This window comes from Myxocyprinus asiaticus, chromosome 29 (genome assembly GCF_019703515.2).
Source record: "Myxocyprinus asiaticus isolate MX2 ecotype Aquarium Trade chromosome 29, UBuf_Myxa_2, whole genome shotgun sequence".
Taxonomy (NCBI): Eukaryota; Metazoa; Chordata; class Actinopteri; order Cypriniformes; family Catostomidae; genus Myxocyprinus; species Myxocyprinus asiaticus.
This window is the reverse complement of record NC_059372.1, coordinates 39,996,493-40,009,478: the sequence shown is the minus strand read 5'-3', so window position 1 is coordinate 40,009,478 and position 12,986 is coordinate 39,996,493. Positions and strand designations below refer to the sequence as shown.

At 39.9% G+C, this 12,986-nt stretch overlaps 1 protein-coding gene across 1 annotated transcript in view; it reads left to right on the top strand.

The window, feature by feature from the left end:
* LOC127419658 (dystrophin-like) overlaps positions 1-12,986 on the top strand; it is a 375,384-nt gene that overhangs the window by 120,687 nt on the left and 241,711 nt on the right. The window contains exons 21-22 of the mRNA XM_051661226.1: positions 146-326; positions 5,059-5,174. Coding sequence (XP_051517186.1) covers positions 146-326; positions 5,059-5,174 — 297 coding nt within the window. The remainder of the gene's footprint in view (positions 1-145; positions 327-5,058; positions 5,175-12,986) is intronic.

Genomic DNA, 12,986 nt, shown 5'->3' with positions numbered 1-12,986 from the left:
TATTTATTTTTGGTTTTAGCCTGTTTGAATAATTTGGTTTTCAGTTTTAGAGGTCTCTTTTCATTGTATTAGTTGTTTTAAGGACATTTATCTGATTTGTGCAGTGCAGCACAGATCTGTTAGCGTGTGTATGTGTGTGTTTCAGTGTCGGATAGCAGAGCTGATAAAGCTGCAGCCGCAGGTGGAAGATCTCTGTGTCCAGGGTGAGCATCTGACTGCAGAACCTGGTGCTCCTGATACCATCAAACCCAGTCTGACAGTGATGGCATCACGCCACAGCACAGTTATTCAAGAGCTCAAGACACGGCAGCAGGACATCAGCACAGGTCCTAATTACAACCCTTACACAACACACTCAAAACATTTGAAGTATGTCAGCCAGCCTGCAATTTCAGTGAGCACTGGGATTTTTTGGAATTGGTCGTTCAACTTTTCTTTGTAAGAATATAGAGAAATAGAGAAATACAACAATACAGAAGAACTGAACATTTGGTTCATCCTACTTGCATCATTATTATATTGACATTATTTACTCACTTTCTTGTTGTTCCAAACCCGTTGCACTTTTTTTCTTCTTGTGTATAACACAAAAGAAGTTTAGCAGAATGTCTAAGCTGCTCTCTTCCACACAACAAATGTGGACAGTAACTAGGGCTATCAAGCAACAAAAAGGACAAACAAGCACCATAAAAGTAGTCCAGCTCTATAGTCCAAGTCTTCTGAAGCCATTCAAAAACTTTGTTTGAAGAACAGAGCAGTTATTCACAGAATCTAATCCACCACCGTAGCTCTCAAATCTCACTGTATTTTAAACAGTATATGCATGAAATATAATTGTATTTAATGTCGGCATGTCTATCTTCTGTCATCTTGGATGGATTTTTTTTAATGAGCACGTTGCAATGCATTCTGGAATTGCCTTTACTGCAAAGGATACATGCGATGCTTTAGAATTTTCTGCCACTAGAAGGTATCTTAAGACAAGTTGGTGCCCTGTGACTCACAGTCCTCGTTGTGGTGCGACTGGACGTCAGGACTGTAGTTTATCAACTACACGACCATTCATCCCTGACTGAGGCTATGTGTACACCTGGTATTAAGAAGAGTTTTGGGTGATCCGATCACAAATGTACAAGCAGGATGTCACAGTTACACCTGGTCGTCTCTTTTGACCACTTGTGTTCGGATTTCGAGGAGAGAGAGTCTCTGATTTCATGAAGACATACATCAATCATTACGTCTGTGTTTTACTGAATGATAATAAAGCGCAAAAAAGTAAAAGACGAGAAAGAAAGTGCAAAAATCCGGTGCACAGTTTCTGTTAATTATTCGCAAAAATGAATTTTGAGTTATTTTAGTGCAGTACCTGTAATTGAGCTTCTAGTGTGCATGCTGCTCATATCTGTGTCCCTATTGTACATGTTCATGCATTCGCTTTTGTAAATTTTCCAATCGTACGCTTATTTCCCTTTAAATCCGCACAGAACCGGAGAAAAACCCAAACCGTCCAATTCAGCTGCCCTTAGCGTCGTCCCGTTTCAAACGCATCACCAAAAATGCATCTTAAAATTAAGATAACGAAGTTCATTAACAAACTCGTGCAGTTTATTCTTGATAACATGTCAAAAAACATGAAAGAGTGGCTTTCGCCCATTTTTGCGCTTTATTGGCACCATTTGCAAAGGAAAATATAATAAAAACAGCTGATAATAATAAAAACAGCGGGTTGGGAGATGTGGGTGAGGTTTTATTTTCTTATTATTTTTGTCGCCTGCTACCCAATACCTTGCTCTCCTCTTCCAACAAACATGAAAGAACAGCTTGTGGCCGTTTTTACATGTATTTGCACTAATTTGCGAAGGCAAAAATGATAAAAACAGCTGAAAATAATAAAGACAGCTGGTAGGGAGATGTGGATGATTTTTTATTTTATTTTCAAATTATAATTTTTTTCTTCTGCTTCCTAATACCTTGCCCTCCTCTAGCACTCGCTCTATATTTCATTGCTTGTGGCTCATTGTCGGTCTTTCACTCATCAGGACAGTTCGCACACCTGAAGACAAGACGTCTAGATATCAAGCTGGTTTGAAAACTGTCGCAGCGTCTGGGACTCTTCTCAACATGCTGCAGGAGTGTGATCCGAGACTTCTCGTTGCAGACCAGTTACCGACTCAAAACATCATAGGAGATGAGCTTGAGTCATGTTGTACACTAGGCTTTAGAAGGCAGCATATTGTTGCTCCCATAGGCGTCATTTATAGGTGCAACAGGTGGGACATGTCCCTACTACTTTTTGCTATTGCCATTTGCAATGTCCAACAATGTATGTACATGCATCACAGGATATTTATGTCATATTGTTTTCTGAAAGTCATGAAAATTCACATCACAGGGTCAAATTCTGTATTGGAAATGACGCTGATGGAAATGAATTTTCCATCTCTCGTCTCTTGTGACTCTCTTGTCTTGCTAAATCTAATTTCATAGCTAACATGTTTTGCTTCATAACTACACACAAATAATATTTTCACAATATTTGCATAATTAGCTAAATTACAGCTTGATTAGAGTATTTCTTTCTTCAAACATCACTGGTCTCATATTTCATCTCAAGCATGCTCTTTAATGACACTTTTGTCGACTTGGTTAAAGTACACTAACTTAAAAAAAAAAAAACCGTTATTAGAGGCAAAATTGTTTGGTGTGGTGGAAATTATGCCACAACTGTGCGGCAATCATAATTCTTTAAAAACTTGCTAGAAATAATTTTCAAACAATAAATGGGTTATGTTTTATGTTTATGTTATGATTATAATAGTTTTAAACATGTAATAATTAGGTGTGGGAATCACAAGGTAACAGACCGCAGACTGTATATTTACCTTTTAAACATCCTTTTGCGGTTCACAAAACTATTATATCGCTTCAAGAGACGTTGAATATAATGCACGGTTCATATGGACTACTTAAATGGTGCTTTTATGCTTCTTTAATGTCATATTGGAGCTTGACTGTAATGACCATGACACAATACTGGAACACTGGAAAATGCGCTAATGACCAGAAGAGCTATGACTTCAATTCTGTGGATGTGAACTTTAATGTTCAACATAAACAATGCTTTTTTCTGGATCTTTGAGACATATATAGACATGATAAATTTGGATATGAATATGACAATGTTACCAAACTCTGGATTTGAACTTTTCCGTGTTGTGGGTGATGTCAAAAGAGTTCCCTTCTTGGTTCTTTCTCAGCAGTAAAGCATATTAAATATGAATTATTAGGTCACTGTGTCAAGTTAAACGAACTTTAATACTTAGAAAAACACGTCTTAAGATCCCTAAGTTTGGATTTGCGCTCCATCAAGCTGTTTTTTGAATGCGTCCCCTTTCTGTGCTGTCTGCTGAAGGGTTGGTTTGTTCTCTGTATAAGCTGCGCGTTGCCTATACAGCTGAAGTGCCGCTTACTGCCCCCTGGAGAAAACAGGTGGTAGTTCAAGTTTGAATTGCTCAGATGGAAGGAATATGATTAATTGCGTACATTTTTTTAACACGTTATTTTTTTTTAAATTATTAATTGCGCTGAATTAACACGTTAAATCGACAGCCCTTATTTTATAATAGATTTTCATAGTTTAATTTTTTAAGTGTGGGTTTGAGACAAGGCTAAAGTAGTCAAATCTACAGTATACATAAAAGGCATTTGAAAAATACCAAAAAATAAATGATGAAGGCCTGGTAAAATGTTTCCAATTCAGTTTTAATGAGACCTTCATATAACAAAAAAAAAAATATATAAAAATAACAAATATATATATATATATATATATATATATATATATATAGTGTATATATATATATATATATATATATATATACAGTGTATATATATATATATATATATATATATATATATATATATATATATATATAAAAGAGTTGAAATCTGTTCGTTTTAATAAAAGAAAAACCAACCCCTGTTACATGAAAGTGCCTCAAGTTGAAGAAAAACCCTCGAAAAGACTTTGTCTAGGCAGCTCAGTATATTTTGGAAAAGAGCTACAGAGTGTGACCGAAGGATTGAGGCCCACAGAGGTTTTTACAAGCCTGAATCAGTGCCAAGGGGGCGTTACACACCTCTACCTCGTTCTCTATCCTTTCCCGTGTTCTCATCAGTCTTATTTCAAATTAAAATGATGAATTATGTAACAAGTAAATCATTTGTGGAGCAAACGACAGCAGAGAGAAAGAGAGAGGTAAACAGAGAGAAAGCAGTCTATTTATGGTAGTAAAGTCAGTATGAGTCAACTGTGGCTCCTGTGAAAGCTTTTATACACTCATACCCAGATAAACCATCGAGTGGGTTTGTATTATGTTAGAAACAGTTTCAAGTATGAGTGTATAAATGTTTAATCTTGAGATTGTGTTTTAATGGTTTTCATAGTGCTAGAAGTGTCTTGAAGCTTGATCAAATTCTCTTACCCACCCACCTACACACACGTTTACTTGGCTATCTACATTAGTACATAGCATAGAGTTCTGTTGTTTTTATATAAAGCTAATTATATTTTGACTACTTATTTTATTTTTGACTACAGGCCAAAACAAGAATCCAGAAAAGAAAGCTTTTACCTTCCTGGGGAATTTTGTCCCTTGTGGGACAATAGGAAACCTTATTTACCATGATTTGAATTGTTGACCTAACATCTGGGATCCACCTGAACACACATACTGACAAACCCAAATAAGCCACAGTCAGTTATTTTGGTCTTCTCAGTGGCAAAACAATATATCTGTGACTGTGAGTGGAGATGAGCAGTGTTAAGTGTCTGTAAAGTCTTCAGTATGTTTACCCAAAATAATATATACTACAGATATAATTAGTATAGCATTTCTACACTATTGTACTATCTTTCAACCAATAAAAATCTAGCTTTTGCCAATTCAGTGCACTGTAGACTGAAAATTGCTGAATATTCTATTAATGCACTTTGGATCAAAATTTCCACCTGACTTTATATAATGCAGTTCTGTCTCTGTCTCTCTCTGTCTGTAGTGTTAACCAGGCTGGTGGGGTCCAGAGCACTGCAGCAAATGGAGTCCAGACTGTGTGCTATTAGAGATGATGTCAGAGACATAACAACAGCTGAACAGGCAGTCATCAAAGCTCAGGTTTGTTTGCAGGGATGCATGTATGCAGAGTACAAAATTAACTCTCTACAACACTTGCCGATGATGAGTAAATCAAGAAAATATTTTCGTCTGACATATTTCTTACCGGCTTTATTTTTATAAAAAGGGATAGTTCACCCAAAAAATTTAATTCTCTCATCATTTACTCACCCTCATTCCATCCCAGATGTGTGTGAATTTCTTTCTTCTTCAGAACACAAACAAAGATTTTTAGAAGAATATTTCAGCTCTGTAGGTCCATACAATGCAAGTGAATGGTGACCAGAACTTTGAATCCCCAAAAATCACAAAGGCAGAATAAAAGAAATCCATAAGACTCCAGTGGTTAAATCTATATCTTCAGAAGTGATATGATAAGTGTGGGTGAGAAACAGATCAATATTTAAGTAATTTTTTACAATAAATCTCCACTTTCACTTTTGTTTTTGGCGATTCACATTCTTTGTGCATATCGCCACCTACTGGGCAGGGAGGATAATTTAAACGTTTACGTTTATTTAAGTTTAAGTGACTTTAAACACTTATTATATCACTAAAGAAGATATGGATTTAACCACTGGAGTCATATGGATTACTTTTATGCTGCCTTTATGTGCTTTTTGGACCTTCAAAATTTAGGACACCGGTGACCTGCATTGAATGGACCTACAGAGCTGAGAAATTCTTCTAAAAATCTTCTTTGTGTTTGTCTGGGATGGAATGTGGGTGAGTAAATGATGAGATTTTTTTTTTTTTTGGAAGAACTATGTATGTTTTTATCCCTATGACTGTGGGATTATTCAATTATTTGTGACAAACAGTCACAGTCAATGTGCCACTCGCAACATACAAGCCAGTCTCCGTTTCAAGGTGAGAAACTGCATTTGTCACACAAACTTGATTTTCATTTTGGAGGCATAATATGAGGACATATGGAGTACTGGAGGAAAATAAATAAAAAAAATAACTTAAGACATCCTAGATAAACATCTGATGGTACATTGTCCATTGCAAGCCATCATGAATATTTTCTTTATTTGACTGTTTGTATGTTTTCAACTTCAATTCACATACATCACTTGCATATGTGAGGGTCAAAAAGTTAACTTATTTCTCAAAACAAGTTTTTTAAAAGATTATTTATGTAATTAAATATAAAAAAAAAGGCCTTAATGCGACTTTGTAGTTTACTTTGTTGCCCAAACACTATCATTCGAATGATTATCCAAAGAATCACAAAGTGAAATATGATCTCTGTAAGTCATTAAAGACCTCATGTCTTATCCAGTCACTGCTTCTTTGAGCCATTTTCTACTTGTCTGTGAGCTTGCTTGGGCACAAAAATCCAGTGTTATTTCTCAGAGAATCTCAGAATCTTAGCTTTCCAACGACATCTAGATGAAGCTTCTAGTCCACTCAGAGGCGGAGATTTCCAAAAGAAACAGTGAGGAATGTGCGTGGGATGCTGGGATCACAAAATAGCCTGAATGCCTATGGGCATGACAAGTGCTCAGCTGTGTTAGAGTGTCACCTTCATTTTAGATCTGTATGTTGTGAAGGAAAATGTTTCCTTGTGCTTGCTGCCATCTAGTGGAATGAACAGGGAGGAGTGTAAAGCAGGGACATAGTGCAGACAGTGCCTGAATCACAGGCTCGCAAAGACAGGATAAAAAGAATCTTTAAGAAAATGTTCATCATAAGATTATAAACATAAATTATTCTTAATAAATTATTGGATTTTTTTTTTTTTTATTTGCCGGGTTTTTGTCATGGAATGCAGAGGCAGAGTAAAAGGGGATTTATTTATAAAAACAAAAACCAACATAAACTCCCACAAGGGGGAAAAATAAACATAAACTACCCCAAAGGGGAAAAACACAAAGTAAATAATCCAAGCAGGGGAAACGGGGAACCGGACTGGGCTATGGGAACCAGGGTAGGAGGGAACAGCCCGACTGACATGACTGACATGAGAGGAACAAACAGACTGGAAAAAAGATGAACTGGCACTGGACTGCAAACACGAAGAGACTAAAATAGGGAGAGAAATCAACAGGTTATAAGACAGGGCATGTGTGACTAATAATGGGCAAACAAGGAGGGGGGTATGACGTAAAACAGAGAGACACGCGACGATACAGAATCAAAACAAAGTCACATGCTCTCGCAAGACAACAAAACATCCGAATGGCATGAGCGCACATCACCAAGACAATAAGGCAATATACGCCCATGCCAACCGACAGCCAAGACGAGAGAATGCGTAGCAATGGCAAACAAAGCGATGCCACGCATTCTCAAACTAACGCATCCTGAGCGTACATCACAAGGCAAACGCCACGTGATACACGCAACAGGTGACAAAAACAAGACAGGACACCTGAGCAAGAGTTCAGCCACACACAAACCCAAAATCTCAGACCGAAGTGACTGAACCTCAGCACAACGTGAAGACAGCTCACGACCCAGGTGCGCAATGCGAGATGCACCTGTGTTCGCGAGAAACAGACATAAACTATTGACACGAGTGCATGCTGCCAAGATGACATAAGCACGATGCACCCACATCAATAACAGACAGACATGGAGCATGAATATCCGGATCCCAACACAGACCGAAACCAAACTTGACTCCAGACATGAAACAAGACAGACCGAAGAGCACATGGCAGGATCTGGTGGCCTGGGAGGAGGCCTCAGGGCAAAGGCAGGGTCTGGCGGCCTGGGAGGAGACCTCAAGGCAAAGGTAGGGTCTGGCAGCCTGGGATGAGCCTCAGGGCAGATGTGGCACATTACTGGGCGGCAGCCGCTGAACAAGAGGCAGTGAACTGGATAGCAGCCGCTGGACAGGGGTCAGGAGGGAGCGGCTTAGGGGGCAGAGCCATGGAAGGCTCAGGGGTGAAGCTGTGGAAGACTCGGGCACTGGCGGCGGCAGCAGGGGAACGGCCTCCATGGCCGTGAACACCGGCAGAGACTGGTGAACGGTCTCCTTGTTTGTGAGCACTGGCAGTGACAGGGGAATGACCTTCTTGGTCGTGAACATTGGTAGGGACAGGGAACAGTCTCAGTGACTGTGAGCACAGGCAGTGAAAGGGGAATGGCCTCCGTGGCCAGGAATGCTGGCAGCGACTAGGGAAAAGGAGCCTTTCTCTTCCTCCTCTCCCGGGCAGCCAGGAGCACGGCTGTGGCAACTGCCTTCGTGAGCGAGGACGCTGGCACTGGGATGGCCGAGGCTTCAGGTGCTGGTTCTGGGGCAGTCGAGACTTCCAGTGCTGGCTCTGGCTCTGGAACTGACGAGGCTTCCGATGCTGGCTCTGGGACGGACGAAGCTTCAGGTGCTGGCTCATTGACCATGGCAGGCGTGGGCACTGGATTGTTGACCGTGGCAGGCGTGGGCGCTGGCTCGTTGACCGAGGCAGGCATGGGCGCTGGCAGCAGCAGAGGAATGACCTCTGTGACTGTGGCCGCTGGCAGCAGCAGGGGAACAGCCTCTGTGGTTGTGGGCGCTGGCTGCTGCAGGGGAACAGTGCCCATGGACTCTGGCAGTGACTGAGGAGTAGGTGCCCTCTTCCGAACAGAGAGGGACACTGCTGCTGTAGCAGCCTCCGCCTCCTGGCGGTCAGCAGCAGTGGGCTCGGCCGAGGTGTCCACTTCAGTGTGGGGGGTGCCCTCGTCCTTGTGTTGGGATGAGGATTGGAAGTCCTCCGAGGCACAGGCTGGAACAAACTCCTCCCATTTCAAAGCCTGCCTGACTGCCTCGAGAAAACCTCCATCCTCATCCCGATCTGGGACCCAAGATCTAAAAGGTTCGTTCAGACCTGCCCAAAAGAGATCGATTAGACAGGTCTGATTCTATCCCAGACCCAAGGACAATGATAAAAACTCAAGGGCATACCCCCACACGGACATGTCCTCCTGCCATAACCTGCACAGTCTCCTTACGTGAACCGGATTGAGGGAAAAAAAAAAAAAAGTCCATTTTGGCCAGTTCGTTCTGTCATGGAATGCAGAGGCAGGACCCAATTGCAGAGTAAAAGGGGATTTATTTATAAAAAACAAAAACGAATATAAACTCCCACAAGGGGTAAAAATAAACATAAACTACCCCGAAGGGAAAAAACACAATGTAAATAATCCAGGCAGGGGTAACAGGACTGACCAGACTGGGCTATGGGAACCAGGGTAGGAGGAAACAGACCAACTGACTTAAGAGGAACAGACAGACTGGAAACATGACAAACTGGCACTGGACAGCACACACGAGGAGACTAAAATAGGGAGAGAAATCAACAGGTTAACCAGACAGGGGAGGTGTGACTAATAAACTAATAATGGGCAAACAAGGAGACAGGGTATGACATAAGACAGAGAAACACGTGATGATACAGAAACAAAACAAAGACACGTGCTCTCACAAGACAACAAAACACCTGAATGGCATGAGCGAACATCACCAAGACAATAAGGCAATATATGCCCATGCCATCTGACAAACAAGACGAGAGAATACGTAGCAATGCCAAACAAGTGATGCCATGCATTCTCACACTAAATGCAACCTGAGCATACATCGCGAGGCAAACGCCACGCAATGCACGCAACAGGCGACAAAACAAGAAAGGACACCTGTGCGAGAGTTAAGCCACACACAAACCCTAAATCTCAGACCAAAGTGACCGAACCTCAGCACAGCGTGAAGACAGCTCGTGACCCGGGCACGCAGCACAATGCGAGGCGTACTGATGTTCACGAGAAACAGACATAAACTGTTGTCGCGAGTGCATGCTGCCAAGATGACATAAGCACGATGCACCCACATCAGTAACAGACAGACATGGAGAATGAGTGTCCAGATCCCAACACAGACCGAAACTGAACCAGACAGGAAGTCAGGACCCAGACACCATACTCCAGACATTAAACAAGACAGACCGAAGAGCGCACGGCAGGGAATACAACCGAAACCACACACTCACACAAAGACAGACAATGAAACACAAGACAAAAACCCAGTCTGACAGAGTGACTGGCCCGTGAGAGTTTTCTGTAAAATTAGATCAATATTTAGTCCACTGAATGTGTGGAAGTTGAGCCTTTGAATTTTGTTGTGAAAAATGCAGGCTGCAACCAAAAAATGATGGAGAGCTAAAGTGGTTGAGGATGTATCAATATTTTTATTGGAAACCAAGATAAAGATGCTGGTTAAAAATATGTTTTTTTTTTGTTGGTTTGTTTTTTTGTTTTTCTCATTGTACAATGCAATTTTAAACCATGTAATATTGCAGTTTCTAATTGAGTTATCTTCCAACTGCCAAGTAACTCACCAAAGCATATTTTTACTTGCTTTTGGGGCTTGGTGACTGTTAATTCTGCACCCTGCTTGAGTTTGTGTGTTAGTCTAAAGTTTTTCCATATGCTGATCGTCCACCTAAGCTGTGTGTGCAATCTGTTAGCTAACATTTGCTTTTCATAGAGACATACACTGGCGGCCAAAAGTTTGGAAAAATGTACAGATTTTGTTCTCATGGAAAGAAATTGGTACTTTTATTCACCAAAGTGGCATTCATCTGATCACAATGTATAGTCAGGACATTAATAATGTGAAAATCACTATTACAATTAAAAAAAAGAGGGGAAAAAAAGGTGTTCTCCAGGTGTTTTGGGCCCTGGAGAAGTTTTGACATGCCTTGCCATTTGTGCTTTTTTCAGTTGCTTATAAACATATTAATGGCTAAAGTCTGATAACACTGTATTCAGCACAAACTGGGCTATAATAATATGTGAACAACATGTATGTACATGTTTGTATTTTTGAGAAAATAACGTTTATGTGTGGTTTTTGAAAAAACAAACATTTTAAGTCACTGAAATAAGGCCATATAACACATACTAAACATTTGTTCACAAGACTTTTGAGAATTGGATCTTGTAGCCTAGAGTTTTTGCAACAAAAATGGTGTGAAAACCATCCTGATCACTCATCCATACAAAACAATATAGTCATTTAACTTTTGTAAGACACTTTTAGTGTTAGAAAGGCCATATGCGAGGAGGCGTGAATGATCATGAATATTGATGTGATTCACACCTGAGGAGACAAAGACCCCTCCCCTGAAAGAGAATGAATGTGAGGAGACTTAATGATTGAATGTATTGTTTGTACCGTATTCACAAAATCAGTTAAGTTAAAAGAGGTAATCTGACTATTCATTTTCTTTACATAAAGACTTTACTTAAAAACTTTAGACCTACACTACCGTTTAAAAGTTTTTAGATCTGTAAGATTTTTTTATGTTTTTTAAAAGAAGTCTCTTCTGCTCACCAAGGCTGCATTTATGTGATCCGAAATACAGCAAAAACAGTGATGCTGTGAAATATTTGTACAATTTAAAATAACTTTTCTATTTGAATATACTGTCAAATGCAATTTATTCCTGTGATCAAAGCTGAATTTTCAGCATCATTACTGCAGTCTTCAGTGTCACATGATCCTTCAGAAATCATTCTAATATGCTGATTTTCTAATATGGGCATATTTACAGCACATTTTACACATTTACACCTGAACAGATATTTGCAAGCACAAGTGTCGTTGATGATAATGAGGCAGCATAAACACTAGTTAAAATATAATCTAAAAATTCATATTATTTTTATATCATATTACATATCATATTTATATCATACAGCATACAATTTAAATACCTGCTTTAGCCGAAACAACATTTAAATGTAACTAAAACTTGCCTATTAGGACAAATTTCAAAAGTCAATACTCTGAATCCTGGCTGGCAGGTCTGGAAATAGTCCAGCTAGTAAAATATGTACATGTTTATATAAAATAGCATGTTTACTAATATTTAAGTAAAACAAATGACTTACTTATCTGGAATTTTATCCTCGGCTGGATCAAGTCGCTCTTCAAAATGCAAACGTTCATCGTCGGATTCCTGCTCTTCTTCTGAGGAAAATGTGAACTCTTCGTCACTATCCAGGTGCTTCCTCACCTGTGAAGTGTGCCATCTTCCAAATGCACAGAAAAGCGAATGTACTTGATGTTTTTTAAGGCATTGTTGGGGGCATTTACCATTTGCATTGATCGCCTCAGCACATTACCGTATGAATAGCGTGCTCTGCTGGTGGGTGTGATCACATTAGCGATAATTAGCTGAGCCAGGAGAAACTGTACATCTCTTTGTTTCATACAGATTACATTGCAGGAGAATATTTGTTTTAAATTTGAATTGTTTTATTAAAAGTAGACATTTTAAGCTTTCTTTAGACATATGTTTCATGTTTGTGTGATAAGTACTCGCGGAGTTTCACTTCATTTTTGTGACGTGTTTCAGAAAGATGCTTGTGGAGACAGAGACGGCTGAAAGCGCACCCTGTTTATTTTCTTTATTTTACAAAAGCACAAGGTTTTGTTGTTATTCTGAGTGTACACAAATAAAAGTATGACCCTTTATATGTCTTACACTTATCTGTATGCCCAAAAAAGAGTAGTTTCCGCTGTTATGAGGAAAAAATCCAGCAGGACGTGCCGGCGCGTCCGTCGACCCCAGAGGGTTAAACTACTTCAAAGAGTTCTCATCAAATTATCCTCCATGTGCAGCACTGACAGCTTTGCAGATCTTTGGCATTCTAGCTGTCAGTTTGTCCAGATACTCAGGTGACATTTCATCCCACACTTCCTGTAGCACTTGCCATAGATGTGGTTGTCACTTCTCACGCCATCTTACAGTCTTGCTGATCCCACAAAAGCTCAATGGGTTTAAGATCCATAACACTCTTTTCCAATTATCTGTTGTC